The sequence below is a fragment of the Coregonus lavaretus genome (assembly GCF_964263955.1).
Source record: "Coregonus lavaretus genome assembly, chromosome: 31".
Lineage (NCBI taxonomy): Eukaryota > Metazoa > Chordata > Actinopteri > Salmoniformes > Salmonidae > Coregonus > Coregonus lavaretus.
Window position 1 is genome coordinate 33,564,102 of NC_140018.1, and position 27,940 is coordinate 33,592,041.

General features: G+C 44.8%; 1 protein-coding gene and 1 long non-coding RNA gene across 2 annotated transcripts; both read right to left on the reverse strand.

Annotated features, from left to right (window-relative positions):
- LOC311107175 (uncharacterized protein) lies at positions 1–26,371 on the reverse strand (the record flags this gene model as incomplete). The annotated part of the gene is made up of 7 exons (XM_084149665.1): positions 1–170; positions 3,886–4,019; positions 4,113–4,415; positions 15,856–18,022; positions 18,148–18,234; positions 18,357–18,490; positions 26,245–26,371. 7 exons carry the CDS (start codon positions 26,369–26,371, stop codon positions 90–92), a joined length of 3,033 nt encoding a protein of 1,010 aa, XP_084005791.1. The 3' UTR covers positions 1–89.
- Positions 11,050–12,106, reverse strand: LOC311106367. Its single transcript, XR_014610318.1, has 2 exons — positions 11,914–12,106; positions 11,050–11,388 (listed from the first exon to the last, which is right to left on the reverse strand). It is a non-coding gene; the product is annotated as an uncharacterized lncRNA (long non-coding RNA).
- Positions 26,372–27,940: the final 1,569 nt, after the last annotated feature.

Here is a 27,940-nt window from a genome sequence, read left to right on the forward strand (position 1 = left end):
GCCATCCTCCTCAATGTCCATATCTGGTCTCTTGTGACCTTCATCATGGGCAGGCTTCTCAGGTGTGTTAGTCTCTTCACCCGTCTCTGTCACAGTGAGGTTATCCTTGTCTGTGTCCTCCACAGAGTGCAGGAATGTCTTCTCTTCCTCTGCATCAGACATTTCCCCATCTTTTGAAACATTCAGAGGTTCAAACAGTGAGTACATTTTCATGCATTGCAATCTCACTGGCATTGTCAGGATGTGTATTTGTTCTGTCAACAGACTACTATTTACTTTGTTGTACTTCTTGGGCATTTCATAAATACAGCTTATTATGCAAACCAAATCTCGTTAGTTAGTACAGAAAAAACGTTAGTTAGTACAGAAACACATAGTTGAGCTAACGTTAGCGTACGTTGCTCTACTTCCAGAATTGGGCGACTAGCCAGGCAGTAGCCAACACAGGCAGAGGGTTCGCTTCGGCTACAACCAAGCAAGCTTAGGTTATTATTTATTGGTATTTACTACTAACGACAGTTAGGTTAGCCGAGTTCATCCCTTTGAAATGGCAACCGGTCAATGATAACGCCTGTCAAACTAGCTAGGGATGAGGTGGGGGATAGTGAATTGAACGATGGAAGCATCCTGAAAGTTCGCGTGAGTTTAGCGCCAAGTACTTACTACTACATTCTTCGTCTGCACATCTTTTGAAGTCGGATAATCTCCTTTCGACTGCGGCTTTGGGTATGAAATTATGAATACATAAAATTAAAATGTATAACGTTACATAAGAAACATGTACAGCCATGTTGGGCTGGCTGGTTCTGCTCGAGCATGAGCAGATGAAGGGTATCAAGGGAAAGGGAAAGCATCAAGGGTAAATAGAATATTGTTTTTAACTTGATAAGGTAGATGCAAAAAGAAAAGAACTTGCAAGCAGAGGGGTTAATGACATGACAGTCTTTTATGTCAACAATAGCTAGCTATATAGCTAACCATGCCTATACACCATCTTGCAATTTGCTTCCTAAGCCAACACAGAAGTATGATATCTTTATGGTCCGTTTAGTAAGTAAGTTAGCTAGTTGATTACAATCAAGCTAACACATCTCTATTGTGTGTATGGTAGGCTAATGTAGCTAGCTAGCTAACTAAGAAGACTGCCAGATCAACTGGCAAGTTATGTTATGTAGCTAGTTAGCTACTCCAAACTTGTGAACATTGACTATGAGCCCTTGTGTGGCTTTGGTTAGTACAGAAACACATAGTTGAGCTAACGTTAGCGTACGTTGCTCTACTTCCAGGCAGAGGCTTCGCTTCGGCTACAACCAAGCAAGCTTAGGTTATTATTTATTGGTATTTACTACCAACGACAGTTAGGTTAGCCGAGTTCATCCCTTTGAAATGGCAACCGGTCAATGATAACGCCTGTTAAACTAGCTAGGGATGAGGTGGGGGATAGTGAATTGAACGATGGAAGCATCCTGAAAGTTCGCGTGAGTTTAGCGCCAAGTACTTACTACTGCATTCTTCGTCTGCACATCTTTTGAAGTCGGAGAATCTCCTTTCGACTGCGGCTTTGGGTATGAAATTATGAATACATGAAATTAAAATGTATAACGTTACATAAGAAACATGTACAGCCAGGTTGGGCTGGCTGGTTCTGCTCGAGCATGAGCAGATGAAGCCGACACGTTAGAAAATCCAAGGCTGGAGCAATTCGAAGGATGTGTTGATCGTGGAGGCAAATATGAAAATCTGGGCAGACGATGTCAAAACTAAAAGAGCAAGGACATGGAACCAGAACGCTGAATAAAATATCATTATTGCATCACAATATACATTCTGATTCGGGTTTATCACGTCTTTGTTGGATAGAACTAAAACATTCCACAAGTTTACTGACAAGTGAGCGCAATTTCCCACTCGATTTCTCCATTCAATTTGCCTATCTGACTCCCGCAGATTTATTATGATACCTCAAAAGCACATGTAGATTATTTTTCAAGCACTGGGTACCAAAACAAACTAAGGCAACGTGGGTAAAGGGGTTGTTTCTTCCGAATCCATCGCGACGCTACCGTACGTTAGTTTGACAGCTGAGCTGGCTATCTGATGTTAACTAGGCTAGCAAGTTAGCTTGGCTAGTGACGTACAATGCAGCTCGCTTGCGGAAATCCGAAAATCCTTGTTTCACCAACTGATCAACGTAGTCGACTACTCGAGAGGATCCTTCATCGTGGTTATCGTGACTACCCAGGAGAGGACAATATGTCCCTATCTTGCTAGCTACTGTTAGAAATTGCGTAATTCAAATCTGGTATTGGAATAAGAATCAAGAGATCTTCAATCCAAGCTAAATTTATTATATGCAAAATGTATGTATGATAAGTATGTTGGTTCGTATACGGGCTCACTGAAATACCTCGCAGGGCAGACAGAGAACTAAATCCATTGTTTACATGTTCTTCCTCAAATACTCTGACAGAGAGAGAGTTTCCCACCTCTCTGCTGGCCAATCAGAGTAGAGACTTGAGCGTGGTTTAGACTTACTCAGCTTATCCGTTGACGCACCCCTGTTGCCAGGCATAAGTCCTTATCATAACAACCTGTCCTGGTGAGAAGAGCCAGCTCCCCTAGACACCATTCCTACGTCCAAGGAAGGTTCACAGATCACAAAGAACCAGTATTGTCTAGTATTTGGAGACACAAATTATTATCTGATCTTAACTCCTAAAACAGCTCTTCACATCAATCACAGCTTGCCAGGTGACACAACCTACATTAGCCCAGTCTAGAATGCATTCTTTCTAAGTTAGTCATCCCATCAATTATAAAAATAATAAATCTCTCACACTACCTAATAAACTTGCTAGTTAGCTAACGTTAACTTGCCAATGCTGGCTCTGCTTCTCCAGCAACCTGTCTACTAGCCTCCTTTTAGAGTTTTGAACGCGATTACTTTCTACGCCAAATTGACAAAGCCGTATAACACGAGCGACGGTGTCATTTATACCCCATTTAATAAGCCAAATACCGGCTGTGGACACTGAACTTCAGCCTACACTTCACTAGAACACGTCAACAAAAAAAGGGGGACGGATCAATGAACCCGGGCTGCATTCAGTATGTTTTGACGTTCTGGAACTTTTAATTGAACGGAAACGGTGCCGTACTCAACGACCAGTTGACAAACGGGGAAGGGTTGGGTTGGGGAACGCTGTCAACATGGCCACTGCCCTTTAAATACCACACTCATGATGCTTTCAAGACAACTGGGTCGAATCATACCATCAGTGATTTTCAGGTCGGAAAGTCGAAGCTCTAGAAAGAGGCTCGAGCTCCCAACTTGGAATTCCGAGTTGGATGACCGTTCAAATCGATTTTTCCCAGTCGGAGCTCGTTTTTTTTTTTCTTTCGATTTCCCAGTTGTTTTGAACGCACTGAAGTCTGATTTTTCCGAGTTCCCAGTTACGACTTCCCAGTTGTTTTGAACGCGGCACGAGTTCTCAGTAGCTTTGAACGCGGCATCATTGCTTCAAGCCACACCTCTTCACACTCATCAAACTGAAGCAAACGTACCTGTCTGTTCAAGAACATACAATAACGTTTTGTGGAAAGTGTCGTTTAGTACAAACCGTTCCGCAACGTAGCAAACGTTCAACTGAACGCACCTCTGTAGAACCCAAAATATGTTGAATTTTAAGCAAAAAGCCCCCCTGAAAAAACAAAACAAATACATGCATTGTCCCAGCAATAATTATATTATTATTATATTATTATAATTAGGCTACATAAAATAAGTATGAATCCTTGAGTCCTAAGCACTAAATGCAGGCAGTTAGTCAATTACAATAGGAAGGCAAGACCATTCATAAGAGAGAAATACATGAAGTAACTTACCATAACACCATATATTCCAAGGTACTCATAAAACAGGGTGACGAGACTACCAGATAAAATTAGCACTGATACGAATGATGAACCACTCTGCTCCTCTTCATGGAAATCAGTGACAGGAGGTGACTCCAGAGATCCTGGAAATACAGCACAAGCAAATTAGGTTAATGCATACACAGTTTACATCTCACCACAATCTCAAAAGTAGGGAAAGTTTAATGAACACCTACCTGAGGGAGGGTGATCCATGTCTACACTAAGTCCCATGTCCAAGATGTTTTCCAAAATAGTTTGAGGGCCCCTCTGGATTTCTTCTGGAGTTTTAGAGCTCAGCTGATTGTCTTTGTTTCTGTTAAAGTACCTGCCATCCTCCTCAATGTCCATATCTGGTCTCTTGTGACCTTCATCATGGGCAGGCTTCTCAGGTGTGTTAGTCTCTTCACCCGTCTCTGTCACAGTGAGGTTATCCTTGTCTGTGTCCTCCACAGAGTGCAGGAATGTCTTCTCTTCCTCTGCATCAGACATTTCCCCATCTTTTGAAACATTCAGAGGTTCAAACAGTGAGTTCATTTTCATGCATTGCAATCTCACTGGCATTGTCAGGATGTGTATTTGTTCTGTCAACAGACTACTATTTACTTTGTTGTACTTCTTGGGCATTTCATAAATACAGCTTATTATGCAAACCAAATCTCGTTAGTTAGTACAGAAAAAACGTTAGTTAGTACAGAAACACATAGTTGAGCTAACGTTAGCGTACGTTGCTCTACTTCCAGAATTGGGCGACTAGCCAGGCAGTAGCCAACACAGGCAGAGGGTTCGCTTCGGCTACAACCAAGCAAGCTTAGGTTATTATTTATTGGTATTTACTACTAACGACAGTTAGGTTAGCCGAGTTCATCCCTTTGAAATGGCAACCGGTCAATGATAACGCCTGTCAAACTAGCTAGGGATGAGGTGGGGGATAGTGAATTGAACGATGGAAGCATCCTGAAAGTTCGCGTGAGTTTAGCCCCAAGTACTTACTACTACATTCTTCGTCTGCACATCTTTTGAAGTCGGAGAATCTCCTTTCGACTGCGGCTTTGGGTATGAAATTATGAATACATAAAATTAAAATGTATAACGTTACATAAGAAACATGTACAGCCATGTTGGGCTGGCTGGTTCTGCTCGAGCATGAGCAGATGAAGGGTATCAAGGGAAAGGGAAAGCATCAAGGGTAAATAGAATATTGTTTTTAACTTGATAAGGTAGATGCAAAAAGAAAAGAACTTGCAAGCAGAAGGGTTAATGACATGACAGTCTTTTATGTCAACAATAGCTAGCTATATAGCTAACCATGCCTATACACCATCTTGCAATTTGCTTCCTAAGCCAACACAGAAGTATGATATCTTTATGGTCCGTTTAGTAAGTAAGTTAGCTAGTTGATTACAATCAAGCTAACACATCTCTATTGTGTGTATGGTAGGCTAATGTAGCTAGCTAGCTAACTAAGAAGACTGCCAGATCAACTGGCAAGTTATGTTATGTAGCTAGTTAGCTACTCCAAACTTGTGAACATTGACTATGAGCCCTTGTGTGGCTTTGGTTAGTACAGAAACACATAGTTGAGCTAACGTTAGCGTACGTTGCTCTACTTCCAGGCAGAGGCTTCGCTTCGGCTACAACCAAGCAAGCTTAGGTTATTATTTATTGGTATTTACTACCAACGACAGTTAGGTTAGCCGAGTTCATCCCTTTGAAATGGCAACCGGTCAATGATAACGCCTGTTAAACTAGCTAGGGATGAGGTGGGGGATAGTGAATTGAACGATGGAAGCATCCTGAAAGTTCGCGTGAGTTTAGCGCCAAGTACTTACTACTGCATTCTTCGTCTGCACATCTTTTGAAGTTGGAGAATCTCCTTTCGACTGCGGCTTTGGGTATGAAATTATGAATACATGAAATTAAAATGTATAACGTTACATAAGAAACATGTACAGCCATGTTGGGCTGGCTGGTTCTGCTCGAGCATGAGCAGATGAAGCCGACACGTTAGAAAATCCAAGGCTGGAGCAATTCGAAGGATGTGTTGATCATGGAGGCAAATATGAAAATCTGGGCAGACGATGTCAAAACTAAAATAGCAAGGACATGGAACCAGAACGCTGAATAAAATATGATTGTTGCATCACAATATACATTCTGATTCGGGTTTATCACGTCTTTGTTGGATAGAACTAAAACATTCCACAAGTTTACTGACAAGTGAGCGCAATTTCCCACTCGTTTTCTCCATTCAATTTGCCTATCTGACTCCCGCAGATTTATTATGATACCTCAAAAGCACATGTAGATTATTTTTCAAGCACTGGGTACCAAAACAAACTAAGGCAACGTGGGTAAAGGGGTTGTTTCTTCCGAATCCATCGCGACGCTACCGTACGTTAGTTTGACAGCTGAGCTGGCTATCTGATGTTAACTAGGCTAGCAGGTTAGCTTGGCTAGTGACGTACAATGCAGCTCGCTTGCGGAAATCCGAAAATCCTTGTTTCACCAACTGATCAACGTAGTCGACTACTCGAGAGGATCCTTCATCGTGGTTATCGTGACTACCCAGGAGAGGACAATATGTCCCTATCTTGCTAGCTACTGTTAGAAATTGCGTAATTCAAATCTGGTATTGGAATAAGAATCAAGAGATCTTCAATCCAAGCTAAATTTATTATATGCAAAATGTATGTATGATAAGTATGTTGGTTCGTATACGGGCTCACTGAAATACCTCGCAGGGCAGACAGAACTAAATCCATTGTTTACATGTTCTTCCTCAAATACTCTGACAGAGAGAGAGTTTCCCACCTCTCTGCTGGCCAATCAGAGTAGAGACTTGAGCGTGGTTTAGACTTACTCAGCCTATCCGTTGACGCACCCCTGTTGCCAGGCATAAGTCCTTATCATAACAACCTGTCCTGGTGAGAAGAGCCAGCTCCCCTAGACACCATTCCTACGTCCAAGGAATGTTCACAGATCACAAAGAACCAGTATTGTCTAGTATTTGGAGACACAAATTATTATCTTATCTTAACTCCTAAAACAGCTCTTCACATCAATCACAGCTTGCCAGGTGACACAACCTACATTAGCCCAGTCTAGAATGCATTCTTTCTAAGTTAGTCATCCCATCAATTATAAAAATAATAAATCTCTCACACTACCTAATAAACTTGCTAGTTAGCTAACGTTAGCTTGCCAATGCTGGCTCTGCTTCTCCAGCAACCTGTCTACTAGCCTCCTTTTAGAGTTTTGAACGCGATTACTTTCTACGCCAAATTGACAAAGCCGTATAACACGAGCGACGGTGTCATTTATACCCCATTTAATAAGCCAAATACCGGCTGTGGACACTGAACTTCAGCCTACACTTCACTAGAACACGTCAACAAAAAAAGGGGGACGGATCAATGAACCCGGGCTGCATTCAGTATGTTTTGACGTTCTGGAACTTTTAATTGAACGGAAACGGTGCCGTACTCAACGACCAGTTGACAAACGGGGAAGGGTTGGGTTGGGGAACGCTGTCAGCATGGCCACTGCCCTTTAAATACCACACTCATGATGCTTTCAAGACAACTGGGTCGAATCATACCATCAGTGATTTTCAGGTCGGAAAGTCGAAGCTCTAGAAAGAGGCTCGAGCTCCCAACTTGGAATTCCGAGTTGGATGACCGTTCAAATCGATTTTTCCCAGTCGGAGCTTGTTTTTTTTTTCTTTCGATTTCCCAGTTGTTTTGAACGCACTGAAGTCTGATTTTTCCGAGTTCCCAGTTACGACTTCCCAGTTGTTTTGAACGCGGCACGAGTTCTCAGTAGCTTTGAATGCGGCATCATTGCTTCAAGCCACACCTCTTCACACTCATCAAACTGGAGCAAACGTACCTGTCTGTTCAAGAACATACAATAACGTTTTGTGGAAAGTGTCGTTTAGTACAAACAGTTCCGCAACGTAGCAAACGTTCAACTGAACGCACCTCTGTAGAACCCAAAATATGTTGAATTTTAAGCAAAAAGCCCCCCTGAAAAAACAAAACAAATACATGCATTGTCCCAGCAATAATTAGGCTACATAAAATAAGTATGAATCCTTGAGTCCTAAGCACTAAATGCAGGCAGTTAGTCAATTACAATAGGAAGGCAAGACCATTCATAAGAGAGAAATACATGAAGTAACTTACCATAACACCATATATTCCAAGGTACTCATAAAACAGGGTGACGAGACTACCAGATAAAATTAGCACTGATACGAATGATGAACCACTCTGCTCCTCTTCATGGAAATCAGTGACAGGTGACTCCAGAGATCCTGGAAATACAGCACAAGCAAATTAGGTTAATGCATACACAGTTTACATCTCACCACAATCTCAAAAGTAGGGAAAGTTTAATGAACACCTACCTGAGGGAGGGTGATCCATGTCTACACTAAGTCCCATGTCCAAGATGTTTTCCAAAATAGTTTGAGGGCCCCTCTGGATTTCTTCTGGAGTTTTAGAGCTCAGCTGATTGTCTTTGTTTCTGTTAAAGTACCTGCCATCCTCCTCAATGTCCATATCTGGTCTCTTGTGACCTTCATCATGGGCAGGCTTCTCAGGTGTGTTAGTCTCTTCACCCGTCTCTGTCACAGTGAGGTTATCCTTGTCTGTGTCCTCCACAGAGTGCAGGAATGTCTTCTCTTCCTCTGCATCAGACATTTCCCCATCTTTTGAAACATTCAGAGGTTCAAACAGTGAGTACATTTTCATGCATTGCAATCTCACTGGCATTGTCAGGATGTGTATTTGTTCTGTCAACAGACTACTATTTACTTTGTTGTACTTCTTGGGCATTTCATAAATACAGCTTATTATGCAAACCAAATCTCGTTAGTTAGTACAGAAAAAACGTTAGTTAGTACAGAAACACATAGTTGAGCTAACGTTAGCGTACGTTGCTCTACTTCCAGAATTGGGCGACTAGCCAGGCAGTAGCCAACACAGGCAGAGGGTTCGCTTCGGCTACAACCAAGCAAGCTTAGGTTATTATTTATTGGTATTTACTACTAACGACAGTTAGGTTAGCCGAGTTCATCCCTTTGAAATGGCAACCGGTCAATGATAACGCCTGTCAAACTAGCTAGGGATGAGGTGGGGGATAGTGAATTGAACGATGGAAGCATCCTGAAAGTTCGCGTGAGTTTAGCGCCAAGTACTTACTACTGCATTCTTCGTCTGCACATCTTTTGAAGTCGGAGAATCTCCTTTCGACTGCGGCTTTGGGTATGAAATTATGAATACATGAAATTAAAATGTATAACGTTACATAAGAAACATGTACAGCCATGTTGGGCTGGCTGGTTCTGCTCGAGCATGAGCAGATGAAGCCGACAAGTCAGAAAATCCAAGGCTGGAGCAATTCGAAGGATGTGTTGATCGTGGAGGCAAATATGAAAATATCCTCCTGAGAACCAAGGAAAATATTGTTTTTCCTAATCATATTTTTTGTGATTCAATAACTGTTTAGGGTTAAAAAAAGCATCCTACAATTTCTACATTTTAATTTTAATTTTACAGCATGTCCACTGTAGTGGACAACAGGATCATTTGAGTACGAAAAGAGACACATTTGGTAGATACAAATTTTTACAGAGTTCTTACAGATTACAGAGTTTTTATGAACTAAGAATACATACATTTTGGGCTGTAGATTGATTATTATCCAAGAATACAGACATTTTGATTATACAATACACATTAATCATTCTTGAATCCTTTTCCTTACATTTCGCAAGGATAGCTTTACTATTAAAGCTTAACACTTTGTTATGTCCATATCCTTTGATTGGGCCCCTTGAATCCTTTCAGTGTTATTTGAACAATGAACATATAACTAATGTGTAACAGATTTATTTTGGATTTTTTCCTTCTGTCAAACTGAATCCAATCTAGCTTTTTCCTTCACTCTTCATTTTGTTCTTAGTATTTTCTTTGTTAGTGGTGAAAGTCCTGGAAGCAATTTCTCTTTTTGGTAATGCAGAGGAACATCTTGCATTTGGTACATCTCATGTACGTCTTGCTCTTGCAGCCCTTATTTCTGCATCTTTCTGCATGCTTGGTATCCATCATCTCAGGCATGTGCATGACTCCTAGTCTGCGCACAGATGGCTCTGGTTGTGGGATCCTCATTTTAGATGGTGGCTCATACTCATCCTCACTCTCTTCACAGCTGTTTTCCAGTTCCGGACTCTCCAACAGCTCCTCAGCTAGGAGTAGTTTGAAGTCCATTTACTGATGTGTGTTCTTGGATGGTCTGTGCAGAGCTTTGCTGTCAGACTGGTATTGTATCCAGGAGTTGGTGATGGCAACATCAAAGAAGTGACTGATCACGCGCGATGTCCACTTCTTGGTCCTGCTTGACATACGATAGAAGCTAAGCATGCGATCACAAAGATCTACGCCACCCATGTTATCATTATACTGCTTAATTACTGCTGGTCTTTTAACCTGGACCAGGTGCTTTTCTTTCTGGGACCATCTGGTACAGATGTCTTCTGGGTCTTTCCCATGTACAGTGGATGCCATGAGCACTGGTTTGTTGTCGAACCATTTTGTGATGGCCAGCTCAGGACTCTTTCTGGCCACTGACACTGATGTTCCTCTCCCCTCTTTTTTCAACTGTTTGTCTACTGGCAGCTGGCACAGCTTTGGGACACGGTTCTTCATTATAGTTCCAGTTGCAGGAAGGCCCTTTGCCAGCAATGCATCCAATAGATCTATGGTTGTGAAGTACCTGTCAAAGAATATGTGGCTTCCTGTTGGAACAGATTCAACCATGCGTAGAACTGCTGCAGCTCCAACTCCTAACCTTTGGACTGTAAAGGTATTCTTCCCTTGGTAGACTTCAAAATCAAGCATCAGACCATTTGGGGATGCAAGGACAAAGACCTTTAGGCCAGTAGGGTTTGGCTTGCCGGGAACATATTGCCTGACTGGACAACGGCCTGTGAATGGGATGATTTGCTCATCAATGCAGACCCTTTCTGGCTTTGCAAGGCTGAGACAGCCTTGGCGCACACGATCGAGTATTGGCCTGACTTTCCAAAGAATATCTGCCTTCTTTGTTTCCTCTGTTACAGCCAGGTCATTGACAATCTTGAGGGAATTTCTTATCCTGAAGAATCTATCCCTAGTCATTTTGCTACTTATGACTGGCACTTTAGTTTTGTTGGCCCAAAACATTTTAATTCTGGGATAGCCAAGGCAGGCCATGTGGACTGAAATGCCCAAGAAGATTTTTATTTCTTGTGGCGTGGTGTTCATGCACACTCCTTTGATTTGCAGCTCTCTTTGATTTGTGTATGTTGCCAAATCTTCAAAGACCTTGTTGTCAATGTACTGTGAAAAGTATTCAATTGGACTCCAGTCTGCACGTGTTGTAGGGTCATCTTGACACACAGGAAGCCCAGGTAACACAGGTGCAAATCTGATATGAAGGAAAAAAGAATAATAAATGATAAGTAATAACAGTTTAAATACTCAATGCAGCTGAATTTAAAATTGTGGAACTGCATCAAACATACATGTTACTCCTGGCCCACAGAGGGCGACGAGTTTCCTGTTCATCCCTGTCTGTATCTGTGTCTGTGTCTGCATCTGTCCCTTCAACTGAGCCTTCTGCATTGTCTTCCTCTTCTTCATCACCGTTTTGTATCACTGGTTGAAACTTATCCTCATCTCTCTCATCATCTGACAACTCCAAATCTGAATCTATTGGGTAAAGAATTCTTTCTGCTTCAGTTCTGTTTCCTACGACAATGTGGAGTCATTATTTACATGAAGATAGTCCTGATGTCCACTATAATTGACATTCATAAAATGGCAAATCTTTCAAAAGATACATAATTTAGTTGCTATCAGAACTAAATATATGACTCCTAACACCTTCATGAACAAGAAAATATATGATTATCATAGTAACAAAACCATAGACAAACAATATTTGACTTACCTCTCATCTTTCCATAAAATGTGCTTGTTCCTATGCCGTCCATTTTGAAAGGAAAGATAGAGGCGGTTCCCGGCCTCCCAGCCAATCAAATGACATATCACTGAAAAGCCCAGGATGTCCTCTGTACAGTACATCAGGAATTAAGAGACTTGCACAAAAGATTCCAAGAAGAGGGATGAAACTCAAATGTCCACTACAGTGGATATAAGTCAATGGGCTGACAATGTCAAAACTAAAACTAAAAGAGCAAGGACATGGAACCAGAACGCTGAATAAAATATGATTATTGCATCACAATATACATTCTGATTCGGGTTTATCACGTCTTTGTTGGATAGAACTAAAACATTCCACAAGTTTACTGACAAGTGAGCGCAATTTCCCACTCGATTTCTCCATTCAATTTGCCTATCTGACTCCCGCAGATTTATTATGATACCTCAAAAGCACATGTAGATTATTTTTCAAGCACTGGGTACCAAAACAAACTAAGCAAATATAGAGAGGATATGACTCTCACAGTCTCAGGGTAGGCTATCGTCCCTCAACTACATTTATATTAACCTTTAAAAGTAAGTCAAAATTGATCAAATAAATGTTAATATAAATGCCTAGTTGAGGGACGACGCTAAGGGTTGGCTATCCTTATTTAATTTTTTCTGTTCTCAAAATAGTAGCCACTCTACTATCAAGGTCCAGGGAAGCCCGGTAGTGAACATATTTGGGAGGACCATCAATGATGGTAATGATCCAAGTCACATGCCATTGCAAATGAAATGACAAAAAAGCATTGCAACTAATTACAGGCCAATACCAAAGACATTAACCTCTTTCTGCCTATTCTTACAACCCATAAAAGTGATGTTGGCCAACTGTGCTGGTCCATTCCATATTCAGGGTCAATATCTCCCCAAGTATTGCCTTTATTGTTTAAAATTATCTACATCCCTGCCACCCCATACAATTTATGTTTCAGATTTGGTGGTTCAACAGCCTTATTTTCATTCATCTGTTTTGTCAAATTATTCTGATCTATGCATTTATCAGTAAGGTCGACTCCACAGTTAACTCTTATCACCATAGACAACAGCGTCACTATCAGTACAGTCAACTCCTACTATAGCACTAGGTCCACCCTTTACCAGTCCTTCCACCAATACCAGACCTCTGCGACCAACTCCCTTCCCTAATTTATTCTATTCTATTTTATTCCCTTATATTGTTGTTAAATCATTATTATATATATGTTATTATAGTATAGTCTATAATTTCGTCCATCAAACAGGTAGGCCTACCTTTTATTTCTTAAATAGGAAGAAATAGGCTCGAACACGAAGCCCACTTGTTATAAAGTCAAATTAAAATGAAGACCCTATTGAGTAATCCCAACCCCACTTTATTCCGGCACCTAGAATAGTTCTCTCTATAAACCAATATGTAATTTATAGGCCTATAGTGCAGGGCTAGGCAACCCTGGTCCAGGAGTGCCGCAGACACTTCATATTTTGGATTGAACCAACCTGGAACAGCAGGTGTGTTGAATTTAGGCAATCACTGAACTGATCAATTAGCTCAGTTGGTCAAAAATCCTGCAGAACCTGCTGCACTCCAGGAACAGAGTTGCCTACCCCTGCTATAGAGCCCCACAGTGGAGGTGTCATAATACCCATAAAACCTAGCGGTCAAACAGGGAAATGGTTCCAATCGTTTTTCCACCATTCATTTTTCCTATAGGGAATTTTAGAAACACTTAAAATAAGGGCTGTGTTTCGTGTAGGCTTACCCTGGCATGACGTTTTGATAACCATTTAAATCGCTCTTGGACAAGGTGACTTTTATCAATATATTCGGCTCTATTTACTCTCAGATTCGAAAAATGCTAATTAGCATCAAAGTAGACATCATGCAAGACTACAAATCCCTGCAAGCCAAAGTCAGGGCTATCCAGAGCGTATTATATGCAGCAGCTGGTAAAAGGGTTGAGGGTTTGAATGGTGCACTTGAAGTCCACTAACTGTAAGTCGCTCTGGATAAGAGTGTCTGCTAAATGACAAAAATTTAAATGTAAAATGGAAAGGCCTTCACTGCAGGCTGCAGGGGTTGCCTTTCACCAGCAGGATCCTGACATTTTAAAGGTTAAAGAAGGTGAACTTTGTGGCCTTTATAGCTATGGTGATAAATGGCACTGCCAAGGTGGAGAGAAGGTCCAGGAAGATAGAAATCATTGTGGAAGCGGCGGAGAGGTTCCTGGGGCTGAAAGATTTCTCGACGAAGGAGTTACATGGAATATTGTCACAAGCCGTACCACCGTCTCAGGCCCTAGAGCCTGAGAAGGGAGATATGGAGAATTGAAAGAAGGAAGAAATAGGAGTTTTGTTTTGTCAATGTACTATTTTTATTTGGGTGGATTAAGTTAGTTTCCCTATCACGTATGGATTTTATTTTTACCTTGTTTTGGTTTCAACCCATCCAGTTGGTGGCGGCAATACACCTTTTTAGGTTGTAGTCCACCATAAAGCCCACAGAAGAAGAAGAAGAAGAAGAATACAGTGTATTGCAGGCATTTTTTATTTTAATTTTTTTAGTCATTTAGCAGACGCTCTTATCCAGAGCGACTTACAGGAGCAATTAGGGTTAAGTGCCTTGCTCAAGGGCATATCGACAGATTTTTCACCTAGTCGGCTCGGGGATTAGAACCAGCGACCTTTCGGTTACTGGCACAACACTCTTAACCACTAAGCTACCTGCCGCCCTATTTGACCTTGGACCATGTTTTGAACCGCACATTTAATGCAAATACCACTTAAATAGGAACAAATATCATTTACATTTTACATTTTAGTCATTTAGCAGACGCTCTTAACCAGAGCGACTTACAGGAGCAATTAGGGTTAAGTGCCTTGCTCAAGGGCACATTAACGTCATTTAGCAGACGCTCTTAGCCAGAGCGACTCACAAATTGGTGCGTTCACCCTATAGCCAGTGGGATAACCACTTTACAATTTGGGGGGGGGGGGGGGGGGTTAGAAGGAATACTTTAGCCTATCCCAGGTATTCCTTAAAGAGGTGGGGTTTCAAATGTCTCCGGAAGGTGGTGAGTGACTCCGCTGTCCTGGCGTCGTGAGGGAGCTTGTTCCACCATTGGGGTGCCAGAGCAGCGAACAGTTTTGACTGGGCTGAGGGGGAGCTGTGCTTCCGCAGAGGAAGGGGAGCCAGCAGGCCAGAGGTGGATGAACGCAATGTCCTCGTTTGGGTGTAGGGACTGATCAGAGCCTGAAGGTACAGGGGTGCCGTTCCCCTCACTGCTCCAAAGGCAAGCACCATGGTCTTGTAGCGGATGCGAGCTTCAATTGGAAGCCAGTGGAGTGTGCGGAGGAGGGGGGTGACGTGAGAGAACTTGGGAAGGTTGAACACCAGACGGGCTGCGGCATTCTGGATGAGTTGTAGGGGTTTAATGGCACAGGCAGGGAGCCCAGCCAACAGCGAGTTGCAGTAGTCCAGACGGGAGATGACAAGTGCCTGGACCAGGACCTGCGCCGCTTCCTGTGTAAGGCAGGGTCGCACTCTCCGAATGTTGTTAATGTTTAGACAATTATTTTTGTCATGAATACATTTTGTCAGGAATGTCTTCTCTTCCTCCGCATCAGACATTTCCCCATCTTTTGAAACATTCAGAGGTTCAAACAGTGAGTACATTTTCATGCATTGCAATCTCACTGGCATTGTCAGGATGTGTATTTGTTCTGTCAACAGACTACTATTTACTTTGATGTACTTCTTGGGCATTTCATAAATACAGCTTATTATGCAAACCAAATCTCCAGGCATTATTATCATGTCATTAGCAATGTATGACACTTTCCAAATATGCATTTAACAAAAGGTTATAATTCTCCTGTACTCTGACATGAACTTAAACGGATTTAAAAAAAGCAATATTACCTGTGTCCGGGTGTAGTTGACTGCCAACTGCCAAGGGAGCACTGTTTCTGGCGTTTGAGTACTTCTGACGCAGGGTGAACACCAACTCCTGGAAGTCGTCCAAGATGGCAGCTTCCTCAATAAATTCACCAGCCTCCTGCTGCAGGTCAGTGTTCTCCTGGGCATCCAGCATCCTCTCAATCTCATCCAGGATTGGTGTTTCAGAGGCTTCCAAATTGGCCTCCAGCGCCTTTTCAATGTCCTCACTGGTGTTTGTCTGGGACAGCCGGGCAGCCTTCAGCTCCTGCTCCAGGTCAGAGAACAGGAACTCCACCCTAAAGAGGTTCTGAAGACCCAGAATCTTTTGGAAGCGCTCCATATCCTCCTCCTTAAAGTGGTTTCGCAATAGTGTCAGCCTCAACACATCGTCACTGTATTTCGGCTCTTGGCTTGGGAAGGGATCCGGAACCTTCTCTTCAAGTGAGGGTGTGTGGCTTTCAGCATCCTTTTCAGTCTCATGCACCTTAGGTTCTATGTCAATTGCCTCGTCGTGTTGGACCACATCCAACACATCACTGGATACAACATCGGTTTGTGTATCATTATTGGGTTGCTCTGACCCAAATTCAGATAGACTGTCTTTGTCCTTTTCATCACTGTGCTCAGTTTTGGATGAACACAATGATGCATTTTCATCCTCCAGCAACTCTTCCTCAATCTCTTCCCCCTCTAGGTGTATTGAATCCTCCTCCTCTATGAGGAGTTCTTGATGGCTCTCTTTCACCATTGTTTTTTTACTTAGATCTGGGACCTTCTGGCATGGTTCTCGAAATCGTCTGAAAAGCTCTGTACCACCCTGTTTCAATGTATTATCTACTTGTGACTCTTCGACAGCTTGTTTCTGCTCTGATTCGTTAATTTTAATATCAAAGTCTGAGAGCATGTCTGTCTTTGAGAGCTGTTTAGGGACTGGGCTGTCATCTACTGTAAGGTTCTCTGCTAAAGCCTCCTTAGTGTGTTCAAAGGGACTTGCCTCATCAGCAGGAGGTGTTGAAGGTTCAATGTCACCTTCTTCAGATTCATCCTCAAACTGCAACGTCTGGGAATCCTCATCAGGTACTTTGACAGCATCCTCACTGAAATTAGAGTCTGCAGGTTCCTCAAAGATTAGCTCATGTGGCTGTTCTGCTTCCTCTGACTCCTTAGGTTCTTCAATTTTGGGAGACTCCTCTGGTGTCATTTCACCTTCGTCATCATCCTCGTCATCTTCCTCTGAACCGGCAACATGAGCTATTCTTTCCCCACCACTGACAATGTTAAAAACTGTATCACCAAATGAAGACCACAGGTTATTGTCCTTGGAGTCCTGTTTCTGTATATGAGGTACCTCTGATAGACTGTCTTCCTCATCTGTCTGATCAGATTCCGGAATGTTCTTGTGTTCCAAATTAGAAGGTTCTTCAGAAAAAGCCAGCAATGGAGTTTCCCTGAGATGATAATCACTTTCCTCATCCTGCTGATATTCAAACGTGTCACTTTCCTCGTCCTCCTCGTCATATGGAGTCACCTTCCAAGTGTCCTCATCATCAGAGGTGACAGCATCAAACGTTTTTAACTCAGGGATAGGTCTGCCTTCTGAAAAACCATCAGGTGCATTCTTTAACTCAGGATCATCTTTGGATAGAGGTTCTGAGGGGGTTTCTTTGGTCTCACCTTCCTCTGGTTCAACAACACTGTCCGGCACAGAGTCCTCTGTCCTCTGCTGATCTTTCTGAAGGTAATCTTTGATCCTCTCAGCTGTGGTCTCAAGTACAGTGTCAGATTCCACTCCCTTTGTGTCAAGAGTTTCAGGCTGAGGCAGAGAGGACTCTAAAGGCTCAAAATGTCTCAGATCTTCATAATCTGAAACCTCCTCTACAACCTCATCTGGAACCTCCTCTACAACCTTATCAATGTCCTCAGGAACATCCCTATCAATCTCATAATTTTCTGACATTGTCACTTCAGGTGTAGGCTTATCCACTTCCACTGTGGTGCTCTCAGCACTTTTGGTTAGGTCAAAAGTATATGTGGTTACTTGCACAGATTCCTCCTTGTCTGTTAACAATAAAGAGGAGCCTAACAGTGAATCAATGTCATAACTGTCAAACTTATCGTGTCCAGTGTCAAAGCAAACAAAGTCGGTTTCCTGAAAAGAAAAAGAAGACATTGTTTGAGTCATACTACCCATTTCAGAAAGAAGTTCAGTCATTCCAGATACTTGTTTAAGTGATGATGCATTGGCAGTAGTGAAATAGGCCTAAATCAATTTACCTCAGAAGGAACCTCCAATTCTTTTTCAGTGTATATGTGATTGATTACAAGTTGGTCCTTATTGAAGTAACCAAAGCGGTTACCAACCTATTGTACGAAATTGCAACAAAAACAGAGAACGAAACATGATGTTAACAAAACAGAAAATGCTTCAACATTCCTTCTAGACTGCAATGTTATCACATAATTAAATATTAACTTATACCTACACTCCCTGCCCATATATCTGTCCGTCTGCCTGAGAGTTTATAGTAGACATATATAGTCTCTCCTTTTTTAAATGACAGAAACCGACAGTCTGGTCCGGTGAAATCGCTGAAAGCTTTCCCCCTGCACCGGAGCACTGTGGAGAGAAATGTTTCAAAGATCAGTTGTTGTGGAGATGTAACCCCTACCAAAGATTCCGGCCCATGACCCAGCCACTGACCTGGGCGTCCACCCTATGTGCCCCATGCACAATCAGGGCGTGAATAGAATAGACATCTCTAAAGTTATCTACTTCTCTTTTTACAGAGCCAGAGTATCAAAAAAGAAAGCCAAGCATCAAGGTTAAATAGAATATTGTTTTTATCTTGATAAGGTAGATGCAAAAAGAAAAGAACTTGCAAGCAGAGGGGTTAATGACATGACAGTCTTTTATGTCAACAATAGCTAGCTATATAGCTAACCATGCCTATACACCATCTTGCAATTTGCTTCCTAAGCCAACACAGAAGTATGATATCTTTATGGTCCGTTTAGTAAGTAAGTTAGCTAGTTGATTACAATCAAGCTAACACATCTCTATTGTGTGTATGGTAGGCTAATGTAGCTAGCTAGCTAACTAAGAAGACTGCCAGATCAACTGGCAAGTTATGTTATGTAGCTAGTTAGCTACTCCAAACTTGTGAACATTGTCGATGAGCCCTTGTGTGGCTTTGGTTTCAACAAAATATGTAGGCCGAAAACTTGTTTACATGGTGCAAGCTCCTAATGATTAGTTACCGGAGTGTAACTCCAGTTCTATGAGTGGAGCGGAGCCCCATATGGGAGCTCTGCTCCTATTGGTTTACCCACTGCCCTAAGGCAGCATCAGCCTGAGACAAAATTATGCACACACCTGCAGCCAGTAGGAGTACAGGTGTCCCTATAAGAGGGGATGCCTCCCTCAATCAGCCTCCCGAGATATTTATCTTCAGCGAGACTAGATAGGGTCGGCAGGACCTTAAGTCCTATGGGGCTCCGCTCCACTCATAGAACTGGAGTTACACTCCGGTAACTAATCGTTCTATATCGTGGAGCTCCGCCCCATAGGGGAGCTCTGCTCCTATTGGTTTAAGGCGGAGCGTAGCGCTCCAAAATGTACTCCCTGCCGAGCCCAACACTTCCCATCAAAATGAAAAGGTCAGGCCTAGCAATGGCTGCAACCAATTCCCGCAGTACTGTAACCACTGTCACCCTACAAGTGTCACAATATACTGCGTCATCGGTTAAAAACCCGCCCCACCTAGTCCAATGGCAACACCATTGACTAGTGGGCAGATCACCAGAATACCGGCCATACTAATCTGTACTAGCAGATAGATGGTACCTCAATATCCTGTTACAATACTACCGACCACTAATGGAATGACACAAAGTGTCACTCTACATTGTGTACACGGTAGGCCGCCCCATCAATCAATGGAACCCCAGAGATTAGTGGTCAGATCCCAGAACATGATTCATACTAATCTGAACAAGCAGATAGATGACGTCACATTCCGTCAAATTGTCATGACCGGTCTAATAGTATCGTAACCCAGGTTACTACTATTATCCCTCATCATCCCGCCTCACTCCAGTGAATCACTGGTGGGCAGATCAATACATGCCCTCTACTGTACTGAACCTGTCAGTCAGGAGTCATGCCAAAAATATGTCCTTCTATCGGAAGCGGACCTGATAGAGACCCTGTCTCCACAGTCCTGCATTCCTCTCCTCCTAGCTCAAAGTCTCCCTTCAGCCACGCTGAGTACAGACTGAGCCAAAGAGTTAGAAGACATATCCAAGAGATAGAAACGGATAAATGGAGCCGGTGTTGACCATGACGCCGCTCTACATATATCCTCTACCCCTGTTCCTCTGAAAAGGGCAGTAGAAGCTGCTACTCCACGAGTGGAGTGAGCTCTGATACCTTGAGGCAATTGTCGCCCCGTTGCCTCATAAGCTGTCTCAATGCTCTCACAGTGCCAATGAGACAGACGCTGTTTCGAAAGTGGTCTACCTAGTGCAGCCGCACCATGACACACAAACAGCTGAGGCGATGACCTAATTGCTGCTGTGCGCTCAACGTAACACGCCAAGGCGCGTACTGGGCACAGGCGATGGAGCCTTTCTTCACTCCTCTCTCTATGAGGAGGAGGAGAAAAAGCCCACAGCTCCACGGTCTGTGATCTATATGAACTCCTAATAACCTTCGGCACAAATGCCGGATTAGGACGTAACACCGCTCTGCTCAGATCGCCGTTAATGGCCAGGCAGTCGGGTCTCGTCGAAAGAGCACACAAATCACTAACACGCTTAGCCGTAGTCAAAGCGAGCAACAGCGCTGTCTTAAAAGACAGCATCTTGAGGGGTATTTGATTCAATGGCTCAAACGGCGACTTACATAGCGCTTCGAGTACCAAAGCCAAATCCCACTGAGGAAGCGTGGCTCTAGGTGTTGGCCTAAGCCGCCGCGTTCCTAATAGGAAACGTTTCACTAGAGGGTGGCTAAAGACATTGTCTCTGCCAAACCCCTCATGACAAGCTGAAATCGCCGCTGCAAACACCTTAATGGTGGCGGGCGATCGCTGCTTGTCAAACATAAGCTGTAGGAAAGAGAGAATACTCTCAACCTGACAGCTCATGGGGTCTACACCTTGTGTGACACACCATTGTGAAAACACGTTCCATCTACTGGCATACATCTTAGAAGTGGAACTGGCACATGAACCCTGTATGGTCCTGATCACCGCATCAGATAACCCACGGCGCTCTAGCCTGTCCCTCTCAGCAGCCAGGCCTTCAGTGGATCGCCGATTATGGGCAACTGCCCTATCGTGCCCCCCGCCTGAGACAACGCGTCCCGTCTGTGGAATTGGCCAAGGTGGCGCAATCAACATCTGACTCATCTCCGCAAACCAAGGAGCCCCTGGGCGACTTCCCTCCTGATCTCACCCTGGCTAACAGTGGGAGAATGCAGGACAGCGGAGGGAATGCATACAGAAGAACTCTCGGCCACGGGTGATGCGCAAAGGCGTCTCTTCCTAGTGGCGGTTCTTCCTGTTCCCTTAGAGAGAACCATAGGGGACATTGCGCGTTCACACGTGACGCGAATAGATCCACCTCGGCTCTCCCGAACTGTTCCCAAATTTGGAGAACAATGTCCGGATGCAGACACCACTCGTCGTCTCGAGGACCCCCTCTTGACATGAGGTCTGCTCCTACGTTCAAGTAGAACGGAATGTGTGCTGCTCTCAACGAGCGAAGCTGCTCGTGAGCCCACAGCCACAATTCCTCTGCCGCCTGATGGAGAGCAGGAGACCTGACTCCTCCTTGGCGATTTATGTGGGTTACTGTGGTCCGGTTGTCTGACCAGACCAGCACATCGCGACCCCGAAGGGTAGACGCGAAGTGGGTCAAAACCAGTCGAACCGTTTCCAACTCCAAGAGGTTGATGTGGCGACTCGAAGGAGGCCACACGCCTCCTATCGCTTGGGTCTGACATGTCCCTCCCCATCCCGTCAGAGACGCATCTGTGAACACTGGGATGTAAGAGGACACTTTGCCTATCGGGACTCTGTGCGTGAGAACGCGCGGGTTTCTCCAATAGTTCAGATCTGCACTGAGCGAGAGGGGAACCAACACCAACCGATGACGTTGACGCAAAGGGTCTAGTCTCAGTTGGGCGAACCATCGCTGCATCCTGCGCATGTGCAAGAGTCCCAAGAGTGACATGATCGACAGCGCCGTCACCGTGTGATTCGGACGACACTTCCTCAGGGCTAGCAACAAGGCTACCCTTCGGGGGTCCGAAATTCGAGCCCTCATCATTACAGTGTCTAGCTGTATCCCCAGGTAGACAATCTGATGACTGGGCCAGGGCGTGCTCTTTTTCCAATTCACAGCGAACCCCAGACGTGTGAGATGAATCACTGTCTGTGTTGTGTGAGTGATCGCCAGCTCTGCTGAGGGGGCGAGAACCAGTAGGTCGTCTAGGTTGGCTAGTACCCGTATTCCCTGACGACGCAACGGTTCCAATGCCGCCTCCACACACTTGGAAAACGTGCGAGGTGCCAGGGCGTACCCGAATGGCATCCTTGTGTATTCGTACGCCACCCCTTGAAAGGCGAATCGCAGAAACTTCCTGTGACGCGGCTGTACCGGCACATGAAAGTACGCGTCCTTTAGGTCTATGCTCGTACAAAAGTCTCCTTTCTGGACACATTCCAGCAGACGTTTTGTCGTTAGCATTCGAAAGGGCCGTTTGGTTACGCTCTCGTTGAGAATGCGTAAATCCAATATTGGCCTCATTCCCCCTGTCTTTTTTGGCACTAAGAAGTAGGGTGAATATAGCCCCTTGTTCCTTTGCTCCTGGGGAACCACTGTGACCGCCTCCTTCGCCAAAAGTTCCGTAATCTCTGAAACCAGAGCGGCCACTTTTTCATCACCGTCTCCACCACTCCCCTGAATGGGGGTGGGGTCCGATGGAATTGGAGAGCATAACCCTTCTGCAACGTCTGTTGTAGCCAGCGTGAGAGGGTGCAGCTTCGCTGCCACTGCAATACAGAGAAAGCGGCCGAGCACGAAGCTGTGGTACATTCAGTAGGAAGGACCTGTATTCCTCTATGGCCCTTGCCGCCGCTGTTCCCCAACACTGAGGTGGTGGAACAGCCCAAGGCGGGCCTCCCATGAAAGGGAGAGGAAGCATTAGTGCGTTCTGAACCAGAAGGGGGGGCAGAGACGTCAGTTAAACCCGTAACCGTCGTATTCCTGCCCTCCGTGAACGCAGCGCGGGTCTGAATTGCACTGACCGAGGCCACAGCCTGCGACAGGGCACCATCCTCAGCAAGCGATTGCGTCATTGTAGGTGACTGCAATTCGCTATTAGAGTCCCTCACTACAATACTCATAGGAGTCTGTAATATGAGGTCCCTATGAGGTAACACAAGGCGGCGCCTTGATACCTTCTTAACCTTCACCTTCTGTGTGTGTTCAACTCTGCACCTCTGGTGGGTTGAGTCACGCTCAGTGTGGTGAGTATTAGCGCGTTCAAAGGGAAGTGGGGGCGCCGATACACTGGGCACCTTCGTGACCGTGGTAATCGGGCCCTCCGTGAACGCAGCATGGGTCTGAATCGCACTAACCGAGACCTTGGTCTGCGATAGTGCGCCATCCCCAAATAGCGGCTGCGTCATCATGTCTCCTGACTGAGACTGCAGCCTGCTATGAGAGACACTCACTACAGTACTCCTTGGAGTCTGTAATGTGAGGTCTCTTTGACGGCGTCTTGGTATCTTTCCTCCTTTCACCTCCTGTGTGCGTTCAGCTCTGCACCTCTGGTGGGCTGAACTACACTCAGTGTGGTGAGTATTAGCGCGTTCAGAAAGAAGTGGGGGCGCCGATGCACTTGGCACCTTCGTGACCGTGGTAATCGGGCCCTCCGTGAACGCCGCATGGGTCTGAATCGCACTAACAGAGACCTTAGTCTGTGATAGTGCGCCATCCCCAAATAGCGACTGCGTCATCATGTCAGAGTCTGACAGAGACTGCCGTCTGCTATGTGAAGCACTTCTTATACCTGAAGTGTTATGTGAACCTACTCTGAATGCCTGTTCAGCAGCGCACCCTTGGTGGGCTGAACGGCGCTTAGAGTGGTAAGGGAGAGAGGGTGAGATTTGAACGCTCTCGGACGTATTATGGAAAAGGGGCTCTTTTTTGACAAGTCAGGTGGAGCCAACTCTTTATTCAACACATCAACAAAAGCATTTACATCATCACCCATCCCTTCAACCAAAGGGTGGGGGGGAACAGTGGTCACGTTCAAGGATGACGTGTCCTCCATTCGCTCCCCCGCGTCCCGTCATGTGCGCCTCCTCTTGTGGCCTCCCTTAGGGGCCCAGGTCGGCGCTCTCACCACCTCCCTCGCCGGCTGCAATGGGGCCACCGTGGCTGCTGGGGGGGCTGGGCCCGCTCTCCTGCCTCCTGCGGCCGCCGACTGGCGCCGGATACGCCGCCTCGCTGTAGATCCTTGTCTACTCTGGGGGGGCGGAAGTGGATGGTTTACGAGACGGTGCAGGGCCTAACCTCCCTGCCAGTGGCAGGTATCTGGCCAGCTGCTTCTTTTCCTCGTCCAGCTTGGAAAACCTCTCAGTCGCCTCTTTGACGGTGACTCCAAAGAGCCCGTCGTCAGAGAGGGGGGCGTTCGACCGGGATGTTCTGTCTGCTTCGTTCATGGTTTTCAGTGACAACCAGAGGTGTCGCTCCGCGACCACCGAGGTGGCCATGGACCTCCCCGAGCAGACGGCCGATGCCTGTGTTAGGTGTAGGATGGCGCCAGAAATTCTAGACGCCTCCTCCACCTCCTCTGGCTTCAGCGCTGTCTTACCCGTGGTTAAACGGGACAGAGCGGCTGCCAAGAGGGCAATGTTGTTAGCTGCTGCTACAGCTTGGGCTCCCAAATTGAAGGACTTCTCTAACAGCTGTGCTGTGAGACGGTCCTTCTGAGATGGCAACGTGGCTTTCCTGGAAGAGGGCCAGGGACTCGAACCCGGTACGAGATACGCCGCCATGGCGCTCTCTAACCTGGGGATTCCCTTAGCTTGGCCCTGGAACCTTCCCTCCACTCTAGTGAATGGGAGGTACGTTTTAGCCGGCGAACGCGCCGCTAAAGGTGCCTCCCATGAGCCCTCGACGTATTTTGCCAATGAAGGCATGGCAGGAGCTAATGGCTCTGCCGCTCTTCTTGGCCTGGAATAGGGGCCGCCCTCCATTTAAGTCAACCTCCGGTGCGGAGGGAATAGGGGGCAGCGGTATTTCCAGCCATCTAGCAGCTCTCTCAATGAGACCCGGAAAGTCTGTTCTCAGAGACGCTGCGGTGAAGGACAGGGCTTCTGATTTCTCAGAGCCCGTGTCGTCATCACCATAGGAACTACAAGCCCTCTCGCTAACCAAAGGAAAGGGAGGCTTGAATGTATGAGGGACGGGGTCTGACTGTTCCATAGGAATGTCATCCCCTGAGTCTGCGCTGTCGGATGACGCCTCTGAAGCAGAGTATCGACAACACGTCCTCTAGGGGGATATCCTCCCTAAAAAATGCCCAACGCTGCTTCCTCTCCTTTGTAGAAAGGAGGGCGCAGGAGGCGCAGTTAGGGGGACTGCAGATGCCCTCTTTGGCATGCTGGGACCCTAGACACACGAAACATAAGTCGTGGGAGTCGCCGGCCGCAATGGAGGAGCATCTGCATTGAGCTATGAAAAGAGCTTTTGGGGGTGGAAAATCTCCTGGTGTGCTCATTTTAGGGCGACGTCGATGACTGGAAATTCGACAGCGTTCTCGTCCTGAGTCTTCTCTTCGTCTCTTCTTGGCTTCTTCAGTCTAGTCCAGTCGCTGAAGATAAAGGGAGGCTGATTGAGGGGAGGCATCCCCTCTTATAGGGACACATGTACTCCTATTGGCTGCAGGTGTGTGCATAATTTTGTCTCAGGCTGATGCTGCCTTAGGGCAGTGGGTAAACCAATAGGAGCAGAGCTCCCCTATGGGGCGGAGCTCCACGATATAGAACGTTAGTTAGTACAGAAACGCATAGTTGAGCTAACGTTAGCGTACGTTGCTCTACTTCCAGAATTGGGCGACTAGCCAGGCAGTAGCCAACACAGGCAGAGGCTTCGCTTCGGCTACAACCAAGCAAGCTTAGGTTATTATTTATTGGTATTTACTACTAATGACAGTTAGGTTAGCCGAGTTCATCCCTTTGAAATGGCAACCGGTCAATGATAACGCCTGTCAAACTAGCTAGGGATGAGGTGGGGGATAGTGAATTGAACGATGGAAGCATCCTGAAAGTTCGCGTGAGTTTAGCGCCAAGTACTTACTACTGCATTCTTCGTCTGCACATCTTTTGAAGTCGGAGAATCTCCTTTCGACTGCGGCTTTGGGTATGAAATTATGAATACATAAAATTAAAATGTATAACGTTACATAAGAAACATGTACAGCCATGTTGGACTGGCTGGCTCTGCTCGAGCATGAGCAGATGAAGCCGACAAGTCAGAAAATCCAAGGCTGGAGCAATTCGAAGGATGTGTTGATCGTGGAGGCAAATATGAAAATCTGGGCAGACAATGTCAAAACTAAAAGAGCAAGGACATGGAAACAGAACGCTGAATAAAATATGATTGTTGCATCACAATATACGTTCTGATTCGGGTTTATCACGTCTTTGTTGGATAAGAACTAAAACATTCCACAAGTTTACTGACAAGTGAGCGCAATTTCCCACTCGATTTCTCCATTCAATTTGCCTATCTGACTCCCGCAGATTTATTATGATACCTCAAAAGCACATGTAGATAATTTTTCAGGCACTGGGTACCAAAACAAACTATGGGGGATTTATTATTCTCCTAATTGATGGGATGACTAACTTAGAAAGAATGCATTCTAGACTGGGCTGATGTAGGTTGTGTCACCTGGCAAGCTGTGATTGATGTGAAGAGCTGTTTTAGGGGGTAAAATGAGATAAGGATTTGTCGGGGAACAGCCAGTGCGCCAACGGATTGGCTGAGTAAGTCTAAACCACGCTCAAGTCTCTACTCTGATTGGCCTGCAGAGAGGTGGGAACTCTCTCTCTGTCAGAGTATTTGAAGAACAATCTAAAACAATGCATTAGTTCTCTGTCTGCCCTGCGAGGTTTTTCAGTGAGCCCGTATACGAACCAACATACTTATCATCCATACATTTTGCATATAATAAATTTAGCTTGGATTGAAGATCTCTTGATTCTTATTTCAATACCAGATTTGAATTATGCAATTTCTAACAATTGGTGACCTCCGACGTGATCTGGTAGCAGAACTTCGCTGGAATTCATCCAGCCTATTGGACAATCGCTGTCTTCGAACCGTGTGTTTCACAAAGTGCCCGGGCTTCTAAAAAGGTAAGCAAACACCTATTGTAATATAACTAAAGTTTTGCACATTGGCTTTATCCAAATTAATTTTGTGAAGCACCTGTTTGATGTAAGTGAACTATTACTCTATAAATAACGATTATAGATTACTAATTCGATTTGATAAAATACCATGCAAATGTTTGATAATTGTGATGGTTAAAACCCATGGGAGGTGCGAGCTATGGTTAGACAACCATAGGAGGTACCTTTAAAAAACGGTGCGAGCTATGGATAGAACATCCATAGGAGGTACTTTTTAAAAAACGGTGCGAGCTATGGTTAGAAATCCATAGGAGGTACTTTAAATTAGAGTGTTACTGTATGCATGAGGGTGTGAATGATAATGTACCTTGATGAAAAACCAATTAGGGAAAAAAAAAAAAAAAAACGTATGTGAACTATTCAAACTGTATAATTTGGGTGTAACTGTTGGGTTTGTGGTTGCTTAAACCATATAACCCGTTAAAAACAATTGGGAACATAAAGCTAAAGTGATGAATTGTGTGACTGAACTGAAACGTTTGAGCTGATATGATTGAAATTTGATGTTTGGTGTTTGACATAGCATAATACTGCTTTTGAATAGTTGTGTCGAAGCAATTCGGTTTATTATTTGA